The 24,717-nt window shown below is 46.2% G+C and overlaps 1 protein-coding gene across 2 annotated transcripts in view; it reads left to right on the top strand.

Annotated features, from left to right (window-relative positions):
* The window catches only part of LOC311136591 (tumor necrosis factor alpha-induced protein 3-like), a 29,276-nt gene extending 5,719 nt beyond the window's left edge, over positions 1-23,557 (top strand). For both annotated transcript variants that reach the window (XM_084170779.1, XM_084170780.1), the window contains exons 3-9: positions 8,640-8,830; positions 15,800-15,941; positions 17,163-17,333; positions 17,532-17,712; positions 17,965-18,929; positions 19,232-19,449; positions 19,612-23,557. In XM_084170779.1, the coding sequence (XP_084026905.1) occupies positions 8,640-8,830; positions 15,800-15,941; positions 17,163-17,333; positions 17,532-17,712; positions 17,965-18,929; positions 19,232-19,449; positions 19,612-19,890 (2,147 nt within the window). In that variant the 3' untranslated portion in view covers positions 19,891-23,557. The remainder of the gene's footprint in view (positions 1-8,639; positions 8,831-15,799; positions 15,942-17,162; positions 17,334-17,531; positions 17,713-17,964; positions 18,930-19,231; positions 19,450-19,611) is intronic.
* The last annotated feature ends 1,160 nt before the right edge of the window (positions 23,558-24,717 follow it).

The following is a 24,717-nucleotide window of genomic DNA, read 5'->3' as shown; positions in this document are numbered from 1 at the left end:
AGTGTCCACCTCTACTGGTGTTTTCAACAGTGTCCACCTCTACTGGTGTGTTCAACAGTGTCCACCTCTACTGGTGTTTTCAACAGTGTCCACCTCTACTGGTGTTTTCAACAGTGTCCACCTCTACTGATGTTTTCAACAGTGTCCACCTCTACTGGTGTTTTCAACAGTGTCCACCTCTACTGGTGTGTTCAACAGTGTCCACCTCTACTGGTGTATTCAACACTGTGTTCACCTCTACTGGTGTATTCAACACGCTGTCCATCTCTACTAGTGTATTCAACAGTGTTCACCTCTACTGGTGTATTCAACACTGTGTCCACCTCTACTGGTGTATTCAACACGCTGTCCACCTCTACTGGTGTGTTCAACAGTGTCCACCTCTACTGGTGTGTTCAACAGTGTCCACCTCTACTGGTGTAATCAACAGTGTCCACCTCTACTGGTGTTTTCAACAGTGTCCACCTCTACTGGTGTTTTCAACAGTGTCCACCTCTACTGGTGTTTTCAACAGTGTCCACCTCTACTGGTGTTTTCAACAGTGTCCACCTCTACTGATGTTTTCAACAGTGTCCACCTCTACAGGTGTTTTCAACAGTGTCCACCTCTACAGGTGTTTTCAACAGTGTCCACCTCTACTGGTGTGTTCAACAGTGTCCACCTCTACTGGTGTGTTCAACAGTGTCCACCTCTACTGGTGTGTTCAACAGTGTCCACCTCTACTGGTGTATTCAACACGCTGTCCACCTCTACTGATGTATTCAACATGCTGTCCACCTCTACTGGTGTATTCAACACTGTGTTCACCTCTACTGGTGTATTCAACACGCTGTCCATCTCTACTGGTGTATTCAACAGTGTTCACCTCTACTGGTGTATTCAACACTGTGTCTACCTCTACTGGTGTATTCAACACGCTGTCCACCTCTACTGGTGTATTCAAAACGCTGTCCACCTCTACTGGTGTTTTCAACAGTGTCCACCTCTACTGGTGTTTTCAACAGTGTCCACCTCTACTGGTGTTTTCAACAGTGTCCACATCTACTGGTGTTTTCAACAGTGTCCACCTCTACTGGTGTTTTCAACAGTGTCCACCTCTACTGGTGTTTTCAACAGTGTCCACCTCTACTGGTGTATTCAACAGTGTCCACCTCTACTGGTGTATTCAACACGCTGTCCACCTCTACTGGTGTTTTCAGCAGTGTCCACCTCTACTGGTGTTTTCAACAGTGTCCACCTCTACTGGTGTTTTCAACAGTGTCCACCTCTACTGGTGTTTTCAACAGTGTCCACCTCTACAGGTGTTTTCAACAGTGTCCAGCTCTACAGGTATTTTCAACAGTGTCCACCTCTACTGGTGTGTTCAACAGTGTCCACCTCTACTGGTGTGTTCAACAGTGTCCACCTCTACTGGTGTGTTCAACAGTGTCCACCTCTACTGGTGTATTCAACACTGTGTTCACCTCTACTGGTGTATTCAACACGCTGTCCACCTCTACTGGTGTTTTCAACACTGTGTCCACCTCTACTGGTGTATTCAACACTGTGTCCACCTATACTGGTGTTTTCAACAGTGTCCACCTCTACTGGTGTTTTCAACAGTGTCCACCTCTACTGGTGTTTTCAACAGTGTCCACCTCTACTGATGTTTTCAACAGTGTCCACCTCTACTGGTGTGTTCAACAGTGTCCACCTCTACTGGTGTATTCAACACGCTGTCCACCTCTACTGGTGTATTCAACATTGTGTTCACCTCTACTGGTGTATTCAACACGCTGTCCACCTCTACTGGTGTATTCAACACGCTGTCCACCTCTACTGGTGTATTCAACACGCTGTCCACCTCTACTGGTGTTTTCAACAGTGTCCACCTCTACTGATGTTTTCAACAGTGTCCACCTCTACTGGTGTTTTCAACAGTGTTCACCTCTACTGGTGTATTCAACACGCTGTCCACCTCTACTGGTGTTTTCAACACGCTGTCCACCTCTACTGGTGTTTTCAACAGTGTCCACCTCTACTGGTGTTTTCAACACGCTGTCCACCTCTACTGGTGTTTTCAACAGTGTCCACCTCTACTGGTGTATTCAACACGCTGTCCACCTCTACTGGTGTATTCAACACGCTGTCCACCTCTACTGGTGTTTTCAACAGTGTCCACCTCTACTGGTGTATTCAACACTGTGTCCACCTCTACTGGTGTATTCAACACGCTGTCCACCTCTACTGGTGTGTTCAACAGTGTCCACCTCTACTGGTGTATTCAACACGCTGTTCACCTCTACTGGTGTATTCAACACGCTGTCCACCTCTACTGGTGTTTTCAACAGTGTCCACCTCTACTGGTGTGTTCAACAGTGTCCACCTCTACTGGTGTTTTCAACAGTGTCCACCTCTACTGGTGTTTTCAACAGTGTCCACCTCTACTGATGTTTTCAACAGTGTCCACCTCTACTGGTGTTTTCAACAGTGTCCACCTCTACTGGTGTGTTCAACAGTGTCCACCTCTACTGGTGTATTCAACACTGTGTTCACCTCTACTGGTGTATTCAACACGCTGTCCATCTCTACTGGTGTATTCAACAGTGTTCACCTCTACTGGTGTATTCAACACTGTGTCCACCTCTACTGGTGTATTCAACACGCTGTCCACCTCTACTGGTGTGTTCAACAGTGTCCACCTCTACTGGTGTGTTCAACAGTGTCCACCTCTACTGGTGTAATCAACAGTGTCCACCTCTACTGGTGTTTTCAACAGTGTCCACCTCTACTGGTGTTTTCAACAGTGTCCACCTCTACTGGTGTTTTCAACAGTGTCCACCTCTACTGGTGTTTTCAACACGCTGTCCACCTCTACTGGTGTTTTCAACAGTGTCCATCTCTACTGGTGTTTTCAACAGTGTCCACCTCTACTGGTGTTTTCAACAGTGTCCACCTCTACTGGTGTTTTCAACAGTGTCCACCTCTACTGATGTTTTCAACAGTGTCCACCTCTACAGGTGTTTTCAACAGTGTCCACCTCTACTGGTGTTTTCAACAGTGTCCACCTCTACTGGTGTGTTCAACAGTGTCCACCTCTACTGGTGTGTTCAACAGTGTCCACCTCTACTGGTGTGTTCAACAGTGTCCACCTCTACTGGTGTATTCAACACGCTGTCCACCTCTACTGATGTATTCAACATGCTGTCCACCTCTACTGGTGTATTCAACACTGTGTTCACCTCTACCGGTGTATTCAACACGCTGTCCATCTCTACTGGTGTATTCAACAGTGTTCACCTCTACTGGTGTATTCAACACTGTGTCTACCTCTACTGGTGTATTCAACACGCTGTCCACCTCTACTGGTGTATTCAAAACGCTGTCCACCTCTACTGGTGTTTTCAACAGTGTCCACCTCTACTGGTGTTTTCAACAGTGTCCACCTCTACTGGTGTTTTCAACAGTGTCCACCTCTACTGGTGTTTTCAACAGTGTCCACCTCTACTGGTGTTTTCAACAGTGTCCACCTCTACTGGTGTTTTCAACAGTGTCCACCTCTACTGGTGTATTCAACAGTGTCCACCTCTACTGGTGTATTCAACACGCTGTCCACCTCTACTGGTGTTTTCAGCAGTGTCCACCTCTACTGGTGTATTCAACACTGTGTCCACCTCTACTGGTGTTTTCAACAGTGTCCACCTCTACTGGTGTTTTCAACAGTGTCCACCTCTACTGGTGTTTTCAACAGTGTCCACCTCTACTGATGTTTTCAACAGTGTCCACCTCTACTGGTGTGTTCAACAGTGTCCACCTCTACTGGTGTATTCAACACGCTGTCCACCTCTACTGGTGTATTCAACATTGTGTTCACCTCTACTGGTGTATTCAACACGCTGTCCACCTCTACTGGTGTATTCAACACGCTGTCCACCTCTACTGGTGTATTCAACACGCTGTCCACCTCTACTGGTGTTTTCAACAGTGTCCACCTCTACTGATGTTTTCAACAGTGTCCACCTCTACTGGTGTTTTCAACAGTGTTCACCTCTACTGGTGTATTCAACACGCTGTCCACCTCTACTGGTGTATTCAACACTGTGTTCACCTCTACTGGTGTATTCAACACGCTGTCCACCTCTACTGGTGTATTCAACATGGTGTCCACCTCTACTGGTGTTTTCAACATGGTGTCCACCTCTACTGGTGTTTTCAACAGTGTTCACCTCTACTGGTGTATTCAACACGCTGTCCACCTCTGCTGGTGTTTTCAACATGCTGTCCACCTCTACTGGTGTATTCAACACTGTGTCCACCTCTACTGGTGTATTCAACACTGTGTCCACCTCTACTGGTGTTTTCAACAGTGTTCACCTCAACTGGTGTATTCAACACGCTGTCCACCTCTACTGGTGTATCCAACACTGTGTCCACCTCTACTGGTGTATTCAACACTGTGTCCACCTCTACATGTGTATTCAACACGCTGTCCACCTCTACTGGTGTTTTCAACAGTGTCCAACTCTACTGATGTTTTCAACAGTGTCCACCTCTACTGGTGTTTTCAACAGTGTTCACCTCTACTGGTGTATTCAACACGCTGTCCACCTCTACTGGTGTATTCAACACTGTGTTCACCTCTACTGGTGTATTCAACACGCTGTCCACCTCTACTGGTGTATTCAACATGGTGTCCACCTCTACTGGTGTTTTCAACATGGTGTCCACCTCTACTGGTGTTTTCAACAGTGTTCACCTCTACTGGTGTATTCAACACGCTGTCCACCTCTGCTGGTGTTTTCAACATGCTGTCCACCTCTACTGGTGTATTCAACACTGTGTCCACCTCTACTGGTGTATTCAACACTGTGTCCACCTCTACTGGTGTTTTCAACAGTGTTCACCTCAACTGGTGTATTCAACACGCTGTCCACCTCTACTGGTGTATCCAACACTGTGTCCACCTCTACTGGTGTATTCAACACTGTCCACCTCTACATGTGTATTCAACACGCTGTCCACTTCTACTGGTGTGTTCAACAGTGTCCACCTCTACTGGTGTGTTCAACAGTGTCCACCTCTACTGGTGTATTCAACACGCTGTCCTCCTCTACTGGTGTATTCAACATGCTGTCCACCTCTACTGGTGTATTCAACACGCTGTCCACCTCTACTGGTGTATTCAACACAGTGTCCACCTCTACTGGTGTTTTCAACACAGTGTCCACCTCTACTGGTGTTTTCAACACAGTGTCCACCTCTACTGGTGTTTTCAACAGTGTCCACCTCTACTGGTGTTTTCAACACTGTGTTCACCTCTACTGGTGTTTTCAACACGTTGTCCAGCTCTATAGACCCAGACTGGTGTATTCAACATGGTGTCCACCTCTACAGACCCAGACTGGTGTATTCAACATGGTGTCCACCTCTACTGGTGTTTTCAACACGCTGTCCACCTCTACAGACCCAGACTGGTATATTCACGACGGTGTCCACCTCTACAGACCCAGACTGGTGTATTCAACACGCTGTCCACCTCTACTGGTGTATTCAACACTGTGGCCACCTCTACTGGTGTTTTCAACATTGTGGCCACCTCTACTGGTGTTTTCAACACTGTGGCCACCTCTACTGGTGTTTTCAACACTGTGGCCACCTCTACTGGTGTTTTCAACACACTGTTCACCTCTATTGGTGTTTTCAACACGGTGTCCACCTCTACTGGTGTATACAACATGGTGTCCACCTCTACTGGTGTTTTCAACACTGTGTCCACCTCTACAGACACAGACTGGTGTTCTCAACACTGTGTTCACCTCTACTGGTGTTTTCAACAATGTGTTCACCTCTACAAGTGTTTTCAACACTTTGTCCATCTCTACAGACCCAGATTTTTGTATTCAACACGGTGTCCACCTCTACTGGTGTATTCAACATGGTGTCCATCTCTACTGGTGTTTTCAACACTGTGTCCACCTCTACAGACCGAGACTGGTGTTTTCAACACTGTGTCCACCTCTACAGACCCAGACTGGTGTTTTCAACACTGTGTCCACCTCTACTGGTGTTTTCAACACTGTGTTCACCTCTACTGGTGTTTTCAACACTGTGTTCACCTCTACTGGTGTATTCAACACGGTGTCCACCTCTACAGACCCAGACTGGTGTATTCAACATGGTGTCCACCTCTACTGGTGTTTTCAACACGCTGTCCACCTCTACAGACCCAGACTGGTATATTCACGACGGTGTCCACCTCTACAGACCCAGACTGGTGTATTCAACACGCTGTCCACCTCTACTGGTGTATTCAACACGCTGTCCACCTCTACTGGTGTATTCAACACTGTGTCCACCTCTGCTGGTGTTTTCAACAGTGTCCACCTCTGCTGGTGTATTCAACACGCTGTCCACCTCTACTGGTGTTTTCAACACGGTGTCCACCTCTACAGACCCAGACTGGTGTTTTCAACATGGTGTCCACCTCTACAGACCCAGACTGGTGTATTCAACACGCTGTCCACCTCTACTGGTGTATTCAACAGTGTCCGCCTCTACTGGTGTTTTCAACATTGTCCACCTCTACTGGTGTTTTCAACAGTGTTCACCTCTACTGGTGTATTCAACACGCTGTCCACCTCTACTGGTGTTTTCAACATGGTGTCCACCTCTACTGGTGTTTTCAACATGGTGTCCACCTCTACTGGTGTATTCAACATGGTGTCCACCTCTACTGGTGTTTTCAACACTGTGTCCACCTCTACAGACCCAGACTGGTGTTTTCAACACGGTGTCCACCTCTACAGACCCAGACTGGTGTTTTCAACACTGTGTCCACCTCTACTGGTGTTTTCAACACTGTGTTCACCTCTACTGGTGTTTTCAACACTGTGTTCACCTCTACTGGTGTATTCAACACGGTGTCCACCTCTACAGACGCAGACTGGTGTATTCAACATGGTGTCCACCTCTACAGACCCAGACTGGTGTATTCAACACGGTGTCCACCTCTACAGACCCAGACTGGTGTTTTCAACACGTTGTCCACCTCTACTGGTGTATTCAACATGGTGTCCACCTCTACTGGTGTTTTCAACACGCTGTCCACCTCTACAGACCCAGACTGGTATATTCACGACGGTGTCCACCTCTACAGACCCAGACTGGTGTATTCAACACGCTGTCCACCTCTACTGGTGTATTCAACACGCTGTCCACCTCTACTGGTGTATTCAACACGCTGTCCACCTCTACTGGTGTATTTAACACTGTGTCCACCTCTGCTGGTGTTTTCAACACTGTGTCCACCTCTGCTGGTGTATTCAACACGCTGTCCACCTCTACTGGTGTTTTCAACACGGTGTCCACCTCTACAGACCCAGACTGGTGTTTTCAACATGGCGGAAGTCAAAAAGAGGAAGGTAGAACGTGTTCAGTGTCAGAATTCAGAACTTCTACTTTTAGGTAAATAAATATGCGGGTGTAAATGTAAAAATAGATAATCCCACACAAAAATGAGACCACTATTGGTTTACATTTACATTTTTACATTTACGTCATTTAGCAGACGCTCTTATCCAGAGCGACTTACTTGTCGGTGAAGCTCGTAAAGAGAAAGCATTCCAGCCGAGCCAAGCGCCGCCCCTCTGGAAAGTCCAGTGCCACATGTCTCGGATGTCTCTGAAGTAGCTGACAAGGGGAAGAAAGAGTCAAATGGCAGCTTCACGGCACTTAGTCACAGAGAACCACAATCAGGGAAATTCCTCTCTTTAGTGTGGCAGGCAGCAGGGTATTTCAAACGCTTTAGGCCCATTTTGTTACAATGACAAAAAGACCCGCCGCCCTGCAATAAGAGTCAACATAAAATTCCAATGGTTTGTCTGCCAGACGGTTTATCATTGATTTCTTAAACTTGGATTAAAACCTGCAAACGCAACTTTACCTGATTTACTCATTTAGCGCATCTGTCACCCTCTCCAGTACTCCAGTCATCACTGAAGGCTGTTCTTTCATTCTCTTATTTAGTTTAGGTTGTTTCATTGTTAACGTGCCAAGGGACCATTTGACTTCCTAATTAAACTACAGTTAGAGTTTAAACCAATACTGTATGTGTCATTGGCCTAGTGGTCCAGTCTGTTTTAGCCATGTTGTATGGCATGATGACAACCATAGAAGAAGACAACACATGGAAAGCGATTAAAGTACACCACACAAAGCAACAGTGCTGATAGTCTGTGATATCAAACGTTTTATATTTCCTCTGTAAGGTGATGAATGGTGGTCAGATATAACGGACACCTGAAGAGCTGCTCTGGAAATCCCCTCTCTCCTTTTACACCTTTTTCTTAAAGCGATACAGGTCTTTGTCTGCGATGGATAGTTTTGCCGTTAATGACTCGCAGTCTTACCTGTGGTGTTGTGAGGATCGGCAGTTTGTATTTCACATAAACACAGAATCATAGTAAAGAGTTGTATTAGTAACAGCACTGTAGATAAACTTAACCTCCACTGTACATGCCTGGATCAAACCAGATGGAACTCTACAAAGTTTGAATGCGTGAACATAATACATTCTCAGCAACAAAAGAGTGATCAAATTAAGATCCTACACCTATATGTAATATCTACCCCCATATGTCATGGCTGTGTCTGTGTTGCAGGAGATGGGAACTGTCTTCTCCATGCTGCCTCTCAGTACATGCTGGGGGTGCAGGACACAGACCTGGTCCTGAGGAAGGCCTTGCACGGCGTGCTCAAGGAGACCGACACGGGCAACTTTAGAGCCCGTTTCCAGACAGAGCTGCTGCAGTCTCAGGAGTTCACCCAGACTGGCCTGCGTTACAGCACCATGGTGAGGAACGGAGGCCCCCTGTACGACCAGGATGGTGTTACTATACCAGACCACCTCTATGACCAGGATGGTGTTACTATACCAGACCACCTCTATGACCAGGATGGTGTTACTATAGCAGACCTCCTCTACGACCAGGATGGTGTTACTATAGCAGACCTCCTCTACGACCAGGATGGTGTTACTATAGCAGACCTCCTCTATGACCAGGATGGTGTTACTATAGCAGACCTTCTCTACGACCAGGATGGTGTTACTATAGCAGACCTCCTCTATGACCAGGATGGTGTTACTATAGCAGACCTCCTCTACGACCAGGATGGTGTTACTATAGCAGACCTTCTCTACGACCAGGATGGTGTTACTATAGCAGACCTCCTCTACGACCAGGATGGTGTTACTATAGCAGACCTCCTCTATGACCAGGATGGTGTTACTATAGCAGACCTCCTCTACGACCAGGATGGTGTTACTATAGCAGACCTTCTCTACGACCAGGATGGTGTTACTATAGCAGACCTCCTCTACGACCAGGATGGTGTTACTATAGCAGACCTGGGCCAAAGTACATAATGTCAAATACTTGGAAAGTGTAGTAAGATGTGTGCTTGATTTAGTTTGGAGTTAACACTTTGGGGACCAGGCAAACTAAATCAAGTGCAAACCAACTATTTGAAAGTGTTTGACTTATTGTATTAATATGACCCATGTCTGTTACTAGTATCACCTTTTAGTAGTATTGTCTGTTAGTAGTATCACCCAGGTCTATTAGTAGTATCACCTGTTAGTAGTATTACCTGTTACTAGTATCACCTTTTAGTAGTATTGTCTGTTAGTAGTATCACCCAGGTCTGTTAGTAGTATCACCTGTTAGTAGTATCACCCAGGTCTGTTAGTAGTATCACCTGTTACTAGTATCACCTGTTAGTAGTATCACCCAGGTCTGTTAGTAGTATCACCTGTTAGTAAGATCACCCATGTCTGTTAGTAGTATAACCTGTTAGTAGTATCACCTGTTAGTAGTATCACCCAGGTATGTTAGTAGTATCACCCAGGTATGTTAGTAGTATCACCCAGGTATTGTAGTAGTCTTGTCTGTTAGTAGTATCACCCAGGTCTGGTAGTAGTATCACCTGTTAGTAGTATTGTATTTTAGTAGTATTGTATGTTAGTAGTATCCCCTGTTAGTAGGATCACTCATGTCTGTTAGTAGTATCACCTGTTAGTAGTATTGTCAGTTAGTAGTATCACCCAGGTCTGTTAGTAGTATCACCCAGGTCTTTTAGTAGTATCACCTGTTAGTAGTATTGTCAGTTAGTAGTATCACCCAGGTCTGTTAGTAGTATCACCCAGGTCTTTTAGTAGTATCACCTGTTAGTAGTATCACCCAGGTATGTTAGTAGTATCACCCAGGTCTGTTAGTAGTATCACCTGTTAGTAGTATCACCCAGGTCTGTTAGTAGTATCACCCAGGTATGTTAGTAGTATCACCCAGGTCTGTTAGTAGTGTCACCTGTTAGTAGTATTGTCTGTTAGTAGTATCACCCAGGTCTGTTAGTAGTATCACCTGTTAGTAGTATCACCCAGGTCTGTTAGTAGTATCACCCAGGTATGTTAGTAGTATCACCCTGGTCTGTTAGTAGTATCACCCAGGTCTGTTAGTAGTATCACCCAGGTCTGTTAGTAGTATCAGCTGTTAGTATCACCCAGATCTGTTAGTAGTATCAACCAGGTCTGTAAGTAGTATCACCTGTTAGTAGTATCACCTGTTACTAGTATCACCTGTTAGTAGTATCACCCAGGTATGTTAGTAGTATCACCTGTTAGTAGTATCACCCAGGTCTATTAGTAGTATCACCTGTTAGTAGTATCACCTGTTAGTAGTATCACCCAGGTCTGTTAGTAGTATCACCTGTTAGTAGGATCACCCATGTCTGTTAGTAGTATCACCCAGGTATATTAGTAGTATCACCCAGGTATGTTAGTAGTATTGTCTGTTAGTAGTATCACCCAGGTCTGGTAGTAGTATCACCTGTTAGTAGTATTGTATGTTAGTAGTATCACCTGTTAGTAGTATTGTCAGTTAGTAGTATCACCCAGGTCTATTAGTAGTATCACCTGTTAGTAGTATCACCCAGGTCTGTTAGTAGTATCACCCAGGTATGTTAGTAGTATCACCCAGGTCTGTTAGTATTATCACCCAGGTCTGTTAGTAGTATCACCTGTTAGTAGTATTGTATGTTAGTAGTATCACCCAGGTATATCAGTAGTATCACCTGTTAGTTGTATCACCCAGGTCTGTTAGTAGTATCACCTGTTAGTAGTATCACCCAGGTCTGTTAGTAGTATCACCCAGGTCTGTTAGTAGTATCACCCTGGTCTGTTAGTAGTATCACCCAGGTCTGTTAGTAGGATCACCCAGGCCTGTTAGTAGTATCACCCAGGTCTGTTAGTAGTATCAGCTGTTAGTATCACCCAGATCTGTTAGTAGTATCACCCAGGTCTGTAAGTAGTATCACCTGTTAGTATCACCCAGGTCTGTTAGTAGTATCACCCAGGTCTGTTAGTAGTATCAGCTGTTAGTATTACCCAGATCTGTTAGTAGTATCACCCAGGTCTGTTAGTAGTATCACCCGTTAGTAGTATCACCCAGGTCTGTTAGTAGTATCACCTGTTAGTAGTATCACCCAGGTCTGTTGGTAGTATCACCCAGGTCTGTTGGTAGTATCACCCAGGTCTGTTAGTAGTATCACCCAGGTATTTTAGTAGTATCACCCAGGTCTGTTAGTAGTATCACCTGTTAGTAGTATCACCCAGGTCTGTTAGTAGTATCAACCAGGTCTGTTAGTTGTATCACCCAGGTCTGTTAGTTGTATCACCCAGGTCTGTTAGTAGTATCACCCAGGTCTTTTAGTAGTATCACCCAGGTCTGTTAGTAGTATCAGCTGTTAGTATCACCCAGATCTGTTAGTAGTATCACCCAGGTCTATCAGTAGTATCACCTGTTAGTTGTATCATCGAGGTCTGTTAGTAGTATCATCTGTTAGTAGGATCACCCAGGTCTGTTAGTAGTATCACCCAGGTCTGTTAGTAGTATCACCCTGGTCTATTAGTAGTATCACCCAGGTCTGTTAGTAGGATCACCCAGGTCTGTTAGTAGTATCACCCAGGTCTGTTAGTAGTATCAGCTGTTAGTATCACCCAGATCTGTTAGTAGTATCACCCAGGTCTGTAAGTAGTATCACCTGTTAGTATCACCCAGGTCTGTTAGTAGTATCACCCAGGTCTGTTAGTAGTATCAGGTGTTAGTATCACCCAGATCTGTTAGTAGTATCACCCAGGTCTGTTAGTAGTATCACCCGTTAGTAGTATCACCCAGGTATGTTAGTAGTATCACCTGTTAGTAGTATCACCCATGTCTGTTGGTAATATCACCCAGGTCTGTTGGTAGTATCACCCAGGTCTGTTAGTAGTATCACCCAGGTATTTTAGTAGTATCACCCAGGTCTGTTAGTAGTATCACCTGTTAGTAGTATCACCCAGGTCTGTTAGTAGTATCACCCAGGTCTGTTAGTAGTATCACCCAGGTCTGTTAGTAGTATCACCCAGGTCTTTTAGTAGTATCACCCAGGTCTGTTAGTAGTATCACCTGTTAGTAGTATCACCTGTTAGTAGTTTCACCCAGGTCTGTTAGTAGTATCACCCAGGTCTGTTAGTAGTATCACCCAGGTCTGTTAGTAGTATCACCTGTTAGTAGTATCACCCAGGTCTGTTAGTAGTATCACCCAGGTATGTTAGTTGTATCACCCAGGTCTGTTAGTTGTATCACCCAGGTCTGTTAGTAGTATCACCCAGGTATTTTAGTAGTATCACCCAGGTCTATCAGTAGTATCACCTGTTAGTTGTATCATCGAGGTATGTTAGTAGTATCATCTGTTAGTAGGATCACCCAGGTCTGTTAGTAGTATCACCCAGGTCTGTTAGTAGTATCACCCTGGTCTATTAGTAGTATCACCCAGGTCTGTTAGTAGGATCACCCAGGTCTGTTAGTAGTATCACCCAGGTCTGTTAGTAGTATCAGCTGTTAGTATCACCCAGATCTGTTAGTAGTATCACCCAGGTCTGTAAGTAGTATCAGGTGTTAGTATCACCCAGATCTGTTAGTAGTATCACCCAGGTCTGTTAGTAGTATCACCCGTTAGTAGTATCACCCAGGTATGTTAGTAGTATCACCTGTTAGTAGTATCACCCATGTCTGTTGGTAATATCACCCAGGTCTGTTGGTAGTATCACCCAGGTCTGTTAGTAGTATCACCCAGGTATTTTAGTAGTATCACCCAGGTCTGTTAGTAGTATCACCTGTTAGTAGTATCACCCAGGTCTGTTAGTTGTATCACCCAGGTCTGTTAGTAGTATCACCCAGGTCTGTTAGTAGTATCACCCAGGTCTTTTAGTAGTATCACCCAGGTCTGTTAGTAGTATCACCTGTTAGTAGTATCACCTGTTAGTAGTTTCACCCAGGTCTGTTAGTAGTATCACCCAGGTCTGTTAGTAGTATCACCCAGGTCTGTTAGTAGTATCACCTGTTAGTAGTATCACCCAGGTCTGTTAGTAGTATCACCCAGGTATGTTAGTTGTATCACCCAGGTCTGTTAGTTGTATCACCCAGGTCTGTTAGTAGTATCACCCAGGTCTGTTAGTAGTATCACCCAGGTATTTTAGTAGTATCACCCAGGTCTGTTAGTAGTATCACCTGTTAGTAGTATCACCCAGGTCTGTTAGTTGTATCACCCAGGTCTGTTAGTAGTATCACCCAGGTCTGTTAGTAGTATCACCCAGGTCTTTTAGTAGTATCACCCAGGTCTGTTAGTAGTATCACCTGTTAGTAGTATCACCTGTTAGTAGTTTCACCCAGGTCTGTTAGTAGTATCACCCAGGTCTGTTAGTAGTATCACCCAGGTCTGTTAGTAGTATCACCTGTTAGTAGTATCACCCAGGTCTGTTAGTAGTATCACCCAGGTATGTTAGTTGTATCACCCAGGTCTGTTAGTTGTATCACCCAGGTCTGTTAGTAGTATCACCCAGGTATTTTAGTAGTATCACCCAGGTCTGTTAGTAGTATCACCTGTTAGTAGTATCACCTGTTTGTAGCTTCACCCAGGTCTGTTAGTAGTATCACCCAGGTCTGTTAGTAGTATCACCCAGGTCTGTTAGTAGTATCACCTGTTAGTAGGATCACCCAGGTCTGTTAGTAGGATCACCCAGGTCTGTTAGTAGTATCACCCAGGTCTGTTAGTATTATCACCCAGGTCTGTTAGTAGGATCACCCAGGTCTGTTAGTAGGATCACCCAGGTCTGTTAGTAGTATCACCTGTTAGTAGTATCACCCAGGTCTATCAGTAGTATCACCTGTTAGTAGTATCACCCAGGTCTGTTAGTAGTATCACCCTGGTCTGTTAGTAGTATCACCCAGGTCTGTTAGTAGGATCACCCAGGTCTGTTAGTAGTATCACCCAGGTCTGTTAGTAGTATCAGCTGTTAGTATCACCCAGATCTGTTAGTAGTATCACCCTGGTCTGTTAGTAGTATCACCCAGGTCTGTTGGTAGTATCACCCAGGTCTGTTGGTAGTATCACCCAGGTCTGTTAGTAGTATCACCCAGGTATTTTAGTAGTATCACCCAGGTCTGTTAGTAGTATCACCCAGGTCTGTTAGTAGTATCACCCACGTCTGTTAGTAGTATCACCCAGGTCTTTTAGTAGTATCACCCAGGTCTGTTAGTAGTATCTCCCAGGTCTGTTAGTTGTATCGCCCAGGTCTGTTAGTAGTGTCACCCAGGTCTGTTAGTAGTATCACCCAGGTCTGTTAGTAGTATCACCCAGGTCTGTTAGTAGTATCACCCAGGTCTGTTAGTAGAATCACCCAGGTCTGTTCGTAGTATCACCCAGGTCTGTTAGTAGTATCTCCCAGGTCTGTTAGTTGTATCGCCCAGGTCTGTTAGTAGTGTCACCCAGGTCTGTTAGTAGTATCACCCAGGTCTGTTAGTAGTATCACCCAGGTCTGTTAGTAGTATCACCTGTTAGTAGGATCACCCAGGTCTGTTAGTAGGATCACCCAGGTCTGTTAGTAGTATCACCCAGGTCTGTTAGTTGTATCACCCAGGTCTGTTAGTTGTATCACTTAGGTGTGTTAGTAGTATCACCCAGGTCTGTTAGTTGTATCACCCAGGTCTGTTAGTTGTATCACCCAGGTCTGTTAGTAGTATATTTACATTTACATTTTAGTCATTTAGCAGACGCTCTTATCCAGAGCGATTTACAGGAGCAATTAGGGTTAAGTGCCTTGCTCAAGGGGACATCGACAGATTTTTCACCTAGTCGGCTCGGGGATTAGAACCAGCGACCTTTCGGTTACTGGCACAACGCTCTTACCCACTAAGCTACCTGCCGCCCCATGTATCACCCAGGTCTGTTAGTTGTATCACCCAGGTCTGTTAGTTGTATCACCCAGGTCTGTTAGTTGTATCACCCAGATCTGTTACTAGTATCACACAGGTATTTTAGTATTATCACCCAGGTCTTTTAGTAGTATCAACCAGGTCTGTTAGTAGTATCACCTGTTAGTAGTATCACCCTGGTCTGTTAGTAGTATCACCCAGGTCTGTTAGTTGTATCGTCCAGGTCTGTTAGTAGCATCACCCAGGTCTGTTAGTAGTATCACCCAGGTCTGTTAGTAGTATCACCTGTTAGTTGTATCACCCAGGTCTGTTAGTTGTATCACCCAGGTCTGTTAGTAGTATCATCTTTTAGTAGGATCACCCAGGTCTGTTAGTATGATCACCCAGGTCTGTTAGTTGTATCACCCAGGTCTGTTAGTAGGATCACCCAGGTCTGTTAGTAGTATCACCTGTTAGTAGTATCATGATGTTTATTGCAGCCAAAGTGGTTTAATTGATTATTCTTCTGTCAGAATTGGGAGGAGGAATGGGAGAAGATCATCAAAATGGCATCGCCTGTATCCAGCTGCAACGGGCTGCAGTTTGACTCCCTGGAGGATATGCACATCTTTATCCTCTCCAACATCCTCCGCAGGCCCATCATCGTCATCGCAGGTACAGCCTTTCTCAATGGAGCCTCTCATCACTCAGTTCATCAGAAGTTTAAACCCAGACGTGTATGCAGTTTCTGAAGTCAGTATGCTGTCTGTCTGTAGGTCTGTCTACTATAGCAGTAGAAGCAGTCAGTGTGCGGTCTGTCTGTAGGTCTGTCTACTATAGCAGTAGAAGCAGTCAGTGTGCGGTCTGTCTACTATAGCAGTAGAAGCAGTCAGTGTGCGGTCTGTCTGTAGGTCTGTCTACTATAGCAGTAGAAGCAGTCAGTGTGCTGTCTGTCTGTAGGTCTGTCTACTATAGCAGTAGAAGCAGTCAGTGTGCGGTCTGTCTGTAGGTCTGTCTACTATAGCAGTAGAAGCAGTCAGTGTGCGGTCTGTCTGTAGGTCTGTCTACTATAGCAGCAGAAGGAGTCAGTGTGCGGTCTGTCTGTAGGTCTGTCTACTATAGCAGTAGAAGCAGTCAGTGTGCGGTCTGTCTACTATAGCAGCAGAAGGAGTCAGCGTGCGGTCTGTCTACTATAGCAGTAGAAGCAGTCAGTGTGCGGTCTGTCTGTAGGTCTGTCTACTATAGCAGCAGAAGGAGTCAGCGTGCGGTCTGTCTGTAGGTCTGTCTACTATAGCAGTAGAAGCAGTCAGTGTGCAGTCTGTCTGTAGGTCTGTCTACTATAGCAGTAGAAGCAGTCAGTGTGCGGTCTGTCTGTAGGTCTGTCTACTATAGCAGCAGAAGGAGTCAGTGTGCGGTCTGTCTGTAGGTCTGTCTACTATAGCAGTAGAAGCAGTCAGTGTGCGGTCTGTCTGTAGGTCTGTCTACTATAGCAGCAGAAGGAGTCAGCGTGCGGTCTGTCTGTAGGTCTGTCTACTATAGCAGTAGAAGCAGTCAGTGTGCGGTCTGTCTGTAGGTCTGTCTACTATAGCAGCAGAAGGAGTCAGCGTGCGGTCTGTCTGTAGGTCTGTCTACTATAGCAGTAGAAGCAGTCAGTGTGCAGTCTGTCTGTAGGTCTGTCTACTATAGCAGTAGAAGCAGTCAGTGTGCGGTCTGTCTGTAGGTCTGTCTACTATAGCAGTAGAAGCAGTCAGTGTGCGGTCTGTCTGTAGGTCTGTCTACTATAGCAGCAGAAGGAGTCAGCGTGCGGTCTGTCTGTAGGTCTGTCTACTATAGCAGTAGAAGCAGTCAGTGTGCTGTATTGTGTTCAGTGACTAACTCATGGCTGTATCCTTACAGACCAGGTGCTACGCAGCATGAAGTCCTGCTCCTCCTTCTCCCCCCTCAACGTGGGGGGCATCTACCTGCCTCTGCACTGGCCTCCAGGGGAGTGCTACAAGTACCCCATAGTGCTCGGCTATGACTCCCAGCACTTTGCCCCCCTCATCACCATCAAAGACAGTGGCCCAGGTGTGTAAAGTAACCGTCATTGATAGATTATTGTGTTGAGGAGTGCTTGTAGGATGAGGGTGAATGTGACCTACCTTCCACATCTTACTAAATTGGGTCATTTCTTGTGCTGTTTTGGTGTACAGTGTCATTGGGTCCCAGAAAGGTGCTAGCTATATACTACCTGCTGTGTATCATCATTATGACTGTGTGCCCCAGAGATCCGAGCAGTGCCACTGATCATCCCGGGCCGCGGGGGCTTTGAGGGGCTCAAGGTGCACTTCCTTATGGAGAAGGAGCAGACGCAGAAGGAGAGGCTTCTGAAGGACTACCTGATGCTGATGGAGATCCCTGTCATCGGACTGGGCAACAACACCACACGCATCATCAACGCTGCCAGGTGGGTGGCACACTAGAGGCATGGAGAACTATAGAGATCAGGGTGTAAAGCAGTGTTTAAAAAGCACAATACAAATCTGTTTAGGAAAAAGTATGTTTGTGGCAAAATAGTACTTTAATTTGATTTACTTTATTTATTAGGGTGGGTCAAGTTGAGAACCAATTGTCATTATTGACGACATGGCGGCCTGGCCAAGAGGTTTATAATTATCCTATCAGTAGTATTGAGTGTGTTGTGTGTTGCCTCTCCCAGGCTGGATGAAGGGAATCTGCCTGAGGACATGAACCTGATGGAGGACTACCTCCAGTTGGTCAACCACGAGTATAAGCGCTGGCAGGAGGACAAGGACCAACTGTGGGCCGCCCAGCCCCATAGACCACCCCCCTTCTCCGTGTCCCAGCTGTCCCTCATCGAGATCCGCTGTGCCACCCCACGGTGCACCTTCTACGTCTCCGTGGACACCCAGCCACACTGCCACGAGTGCTTTGAGAAACGCCAAGGCCAGCCCAACGGGGGGATAGAGGCCGCCCCTACGAAAGGCGGTGGTCAGGCGTGTGAGCCGGAGTGTAGTAGTAAAGTACGGACCAGTCCCCCTGGCTGCCGGGCGGTGTTATCCAGCCCGCTCTCCGTCCCTCCCCCGCCCACGGCGCCCAGCCTCAGCCTTTACAGTGAAACCCACGCCATGAAGTGCAAGAAGCCTGGCTGCGATTTCACCCTCAGGGTGGAGCACAATGGTCTGTGTGAACACTGCTTTAACACCTGGCAGAATGCACCCGCTGCTGCTACTGCTGGCCCCTCCGGACCCCCAGCAGGCAACCCCAAGGGCCTCCCCCTGCCTGCCCACCCCAGCTGGCCACAGTGGGATGCAGGACGGGAGCAGGAGACAGAGAGGTGCAGCGTGTGCCACCAGGAGGCCTTCAGGATATTTAACGGACTGTGCCCTCCCTGCCTCCAGAACACTGCCACAGAGAGGGGCGAGCAGCCCCAGCCGCCAGCAGCAGCCAGGAAAGAGGCCTCTTCTGGGTCGTTATGGACCCAGCCCCAGCCCAGGGAATCTGAGCGCTCGGGCACCTCGGCACTCAACAGCCACATGCCAGGCCTCACCTGGCAGGTGCCCCCGGGCCAGCCCTGTATGAGGTCGGGATGCCAGTTCTTCGGGACTCAACAGAAGCTGGGATTCTGCACCATCTGCTATGTTTACTATCAGACCAACCACCGTAAGTCTAACCAGACGCTTGTTCTTAGTCATTTTAACAAGAAATGCTTTTCTTATAATTTCCCAGCAAAATATATAGATTGAATGTAAAGGAATCAGGCCACATCAAAACCCACAGCTGTCATGTCTTCTCTTGGTCTACTTATGTCAGTATACTTAGAAACAACGTGAAACTAGTTCTGTCTGTTTACACCAGACAGAACTGGAAAAGCTGCAAATTTACTGGAATCTCAAGAATAGTTGATATTGTGTGTGGTCATATGTGAGTTTGACATGTGGTTTCTCTGGGTTTATTTCCTCCAGTGGCGACCCCTCCTCCTCCCCCTGCTCCAATCCAGAGTCGCTACGCGTCAGAGGCAGGCTTCCAGAATGCTTTGCGCTGTCAGCGCCCGGGCTGTGGGGCCATGGACAAGACCATGATGGAGGGCTACTGTAACGAGTGCTACTTAAAGGAGCAGAGCTCCAGGTTCAACCAGACTGCTACCAGAGTTCCTGGCGCCCACTCCCCTCCACTGGTCATGGTGAGTGTCTCCCTCCCTCTCACCCAGGGCCCAGTGGCTGTACACTACATCTTGAATTGCAAATGATTTTTTACAGTTTTTAGAGTGTAATACAACTTCGATCAGATAGAATGATTTGCTTCCACAAGTGACAACGTTCTCTTTGTTTTTCTCTATCTGCAGCGAACTGCTAAACCAGAACCAGACAGACCCAGACAGACCCATACCCAGGCAACGTGCAGGCGGAGTGGCTGCAGTAACATCTCCCCCGGGTGCACAGACCTGTGTCCAGAGTGCCGGGCCACGCGGGGGCAGAGAGAGAGCCGCAGGGAGAGGGCAGGGGCACCTAAAGAGATGACGAAGCAGCGCTGTAAAACCCAAGGCTGTGACCACTATGCCAACATAGAGAAGCAAGGCTACTGTAACGAATGTGAATACTTTAAGCAGATCTACAGGGGGTGAGCCCAAAGGTTTGGGGAAGATTAAAACGGCCGTGCCACCATGCTAGTCAATGCATCTCTGAAACTAGTGACCCTAAGGCCAGAAGCCCGTTTTAACATGCGCTCATGAAGAGCAAAGAGCAGGGGCAGTAGAAATGGCCAGCAGAATACCTCTTAGTGCAATTATTATTATCACAGGTGTACAGGATGAAAGGTGAGGTATACGTGTCAGACAATGGACAACGTGTACAGGATGAATCATGCTGGACTGCTGATTGTATCTTGAAAAAAGCGCAATACGTAAGCTGCTTAATAATATGGCCAAGGAATTATCTATCAAGCAGCTAGCTACCAACACAATAATGTGATAAACTGCAGCTTTTGTTTAAGAACCTCATCGACCAAAGTTCTCACAAGTGCAAAGTTGTGCCAAAGCCATCACGCACTTCCAAAATGAGAGTTTGGTTAGTAGAAATGTGGTTTAAACAGGAGTAGTTACAGTCTCAAACTGTACCTACCTAGACAGCTAATGTACAGTATCTGAGTGATTGCGAGTGGGAAGGACCCGTAAGTACTGAATGGTGCTACTTGAACAGAAGTCAAACATAGAGGTTCTGTGACATGACAGAGAAAACAGTAGTAAAAACTCAATCATATTCAACCTCTCCCACCGCCACATAGATGTCTGCTAGCAGTACAGATGCTGTTGTGTTCTTGTTCGCTGTTGCCCACTTTTTGTATCTGTACTGTAGAAATCCAAGTTAGCACTTGGCCTGAGAGTTGTACCACGTTACAGTATGCTATGTTAATGCTGGGCAATTACCTTCACACAGACTCCTAGTTAATGACTTACTTATAGAGGACATGAGAGCAGAGTTCAGTTGATCTCGTCCAAGGGGATTGCCAGTGAGGAAAGGAGTGTGTGTTTGTATGTAAGGAAGGAGAACATAAAGGCAGGAGAAATCCCTGTAGAGCTCAACACCTCATTCAGAGGAGGGAGAACATAAAGGCAGGAGAAATCCCTGTAGAGCTCAACACCTCATTCAGAGGAAGGAGAACATAAAGGCAGGAGAAATCCCTGTAGAGCTCAACACCTCATTCAGAGGAGGGAGAACATAAAGGCAGGAGAAATCCCTGTAGAGCTCAACACCTCATTCAGAGGAGGGAGAACATAAAGGCAGGAGAAATCCCTGTAGAGCTCAACACCTCATTCAGAGGAGGGAGAACATAAAGGCAGGAGAAATCCCTGTAGAGCTCAACACCTCATTCAGAGGAGGGAGAACATAAAGGCAGGAGAAATCCCTGTAGAGCTCAACACCTCATTCAGAGGAAGGAGAACATAAAGGCAGGAGAAATCCCTGTAGAGCTCAACACCTCATTCAGAGGAGGGAGAACATAAAGGCAGGAGAAATCCCTGTAGAGCTCAACACCTCATTCAGAGGAGGGGGAACATAAAGGCAGGAGAAATCCCTGTAGAGCTCAACACCTCATTCAGAGGAGGGGGAACATAAAGGCAGGAGAAATCCCTGTAGAGCTCAACACCTCATTCAGAGGAGGGAGAACATAAAGGCAGGAGAAATCCCTGTAGAGCTCAACACCTCATTCAGAGGAGGGAGAACATAAAGGCAGGAGAAATCCCTGTAGAGCTCAACACCTCATTCAGAGGAGGGAGAACATAAAGGCAGGAGAAATCCCTGTAGAGCTCAACACCTCATTCAGAGGAGGGGGAACATAAAGGCAGGAGAAATCCCGGTAGAGCTCAACACCTCATTCAGAGGAGGGAGAACATAAAGGCTGGAGAAATCCCTGTAGAGCTCAACACCTCATTCAGAGGAGGGAGAACATAAAGGCAGGAGAAATTCCTGTAGAGCTCAACACCTCATTCAGAGGAGGGAGAACATAAAGGCAGGAGAAATCCCTGTAGAGCTCAACACCTCATTCAGAGGAGGGAGAACATAAAGGCAGGAGAAATCCCTGTAGAGCTCAACACCTCATTCAGAGGAGGGAGAACATAAAGGCAGGAGAAATCCCTGTAGAGCTCAACACCTCATTCAGAGGAAGGAGAACATAAAGGCAGGAGAAATCCCTGTAGAGCTCAACACCTCATTCAGAGGAGGGAGAACATAAAGGCAGGAGAAATCCCTGTAGAGCTCAACACCTCATTCAGAGGAGGGAGAACATAAAGGCAGGAGAAATCCCTGTAGAGCTCAACACCTCATTCAGAGGAAGGAGAACATAAAGGCAGGAGAAATCCCTGTAGAGCTCAACACCTCATTCAGAGGAGGGAGGGAGAATGTTAACAAACACACCTGTGGGAAAAAGAGCAACATAGCCCTTGGCTTGGTTCATACCTTGTAGCTGTGGCATGGCAGACAGTGCTCTTAGCTACTCAGAGCTGGTAGGCTCCAGCCTGCAGTAAAATACCTCTCCACCCGTAGAACCTGGCCTGCAGTATAGTACCTCTTCATCGTAGGGGCTCTGCTGACATCTGTTTGCTGAAATCTGCTCTGCTCACACGATGCCTCACTCCACTACTCTGTTTGATATCAAACTGACATACCTGTGTTTTCGTCTTTTAAACCTACATATTTTAACTGATATTTCCTTCCTGCCAAAAAAACGTGCCATCATCTACAAAGCATTGATTTGACCTCTTAACTAAGGCAGCGTTGAAGTCTGTTCAATATACATATCTAACGTCTGTTCAATATGCATATCTGACGTTTGTTCAATATGCATATCTGACGTCTGTTCAAAATATGCATATCTGACATCTGTTCAAAATATGCATATCTGACATCTGTTCAATATGCTTATCTGACATCTTTTCAATATGCATATCTGACATCTGTTCAATATGCATATCTGACATCTGTTCAATATGCATATCGGACATCTGTTCAATATGCAGATCGGACATCTGTTCAATATGCAGATCTGACATCTGTTCAATATGCATATATGACATCTGTTCAATATGCATATCTGACATCTGTTAAAAATGAATTTTGTCGATTAGCCTTATGGCAGCCTAGATATAGATCAGATGATACACATAATATAATATAAGGGTAATTAGTTGTCAGCTCTTTGGTTATGTTATGGGTCTCCACCCCATTCAGACCACTACATACTGCACAATACTTAATAAGCTGCTCTGGGACTTTCCTTACATTTACATTTTAGTCATTTAGCAGACGCTCTTATCCAGAGCGACTTACAGTTAGCACATACATTATTTTATCGAACCCACAACCCTGGCGTTGCAAACGCCATGCTCTACCAACTGAGCTACATCCCCTGCCGGCCATTCCCTCCCCTACCCTGGACGACGCTGGGCCAATTGTGCGCCGCCCCATGGGTCTCCCGGTCGCGGCCGGCTACGACAGAGCCTGGATTCGAACCAGGATCTCTAGTGGCACAGCTAGCACTGCGATGCAGTGCCTTAGACCACTGCGCCACTCGGGAGTTCCTTGACATGCATAGGGACATTCCAATGTTACACATAAACACGCAGTTCTAACAAAACATGCAAAAGTTGTGAGACATTTTTGTGTAGCCTGTCAATAATAGGGTATTGTATGAAAAGCTTTGTTTTGTTTGTTCAGTATTTATTAATATCAAATATTATCTGTACTGTGCATTTCAATACTTATTTATATGTTGTCCTGAAATGAATTATTTTTATTAAGAAAACCTGACATTGTCTTGTTGCTTATTTCAACTGTGTGTTTGTGTTTGCGCGCACACGTGTCGTATTCTACAGAACATACACTACATGACCAAAAGTATGTGGACACCTGCTTGTCCAACATCTCATTCCAAAAGCATGGGCATTAATATGGAGTTGGTCCCCCCTTTGCTGCTATAACAGCCTCCACTCTTCTGGGAAGGCCTTCCACTAGATGTTGGAACATTGCTGCGGGGATTTGCTTCCATTCAGCCACAAGCATTAGTGAGGTCGGGCACTGATGTTGGGCGATTAGGCCTGGCTTGCAGTCGGCGTTCCAATTCATCCCAAAGGTGTTCGATGGGGTTGAGGTCAGGGCTCTGTGCAGGCCAGTCTAGTTCTTCCACACCAATCTCGACAAACCATTTCTGTATGGACCTCACTTTGTGCACAGGAGCATTGTCATGCTGAAACAGGAAAGGGCCTTCCCCAAACTGTTGCCACAATGTTGGAAGCACAGAATCGTCTAGAATGTCATTGTATGCTGTAGCGTTAAGATTTCCCTTCACTGGAACTAAAGGGCCTAGCCCGAACCAATGGAGGCGAGCTTTACAACACTCCAGCCGACGCTTGGCATTGCACATGGTGATATTAGGCTTGTGTGCGGCTGCTCGGCCATGGAAACCCATTTCATGAAGCTCCCGACAAACAGTTATTGTGCTGACATTGCTTCCACAGGCAATTTGGAACTCGGTAGTGAGTGTTGCAACCGAGGACAAACGATTTTTAGACGTTACACGCTTCAGCACTCGGCGGTCTCGTTCTGTGAGCTTGTGTGGCCTACCACTTCGCGGCTGAGCTGTTGTTGCTCCTAGACGTTTCCACTTCACAATAAAAGCTCTAGCATTTTATACACCTGTCAGCATCGGGTATGGCTGAAATAGCCAAATCAACTAATTTGAAGGGAGTGGTGTCCACATACTGTTGTGTGTATATATATATATATATATATATATATATATATATATATATATATATATACACACAGTGGGGAAAAAAGTATTTAGTCAGCCACCAATTGTGCAAGTTCTCCCACTTAAAAAGATGAGAGAGGCCTGTAATTTTCATCATATGTACACGTCAACTATGACAGACAAATTGAGAATATTTTTTCCAGAA

Source organism: Coregonus lavaretus, assembly GCF_964263955.1.
Source record: "Coregonus lavaretus genome assembly, chromosome: 1".
NCBI lineage: Eukaryota > Metazoa > Chordata > Actinopteri > Salmoniformes > Salmonidae > Coregonus > Coregonus lavaretus.
The sequence above is the reverse complement of the archived record's forward strand: the minus strand, read 5'-3'. Positions and strand labels throughout refer to the sequence as shown.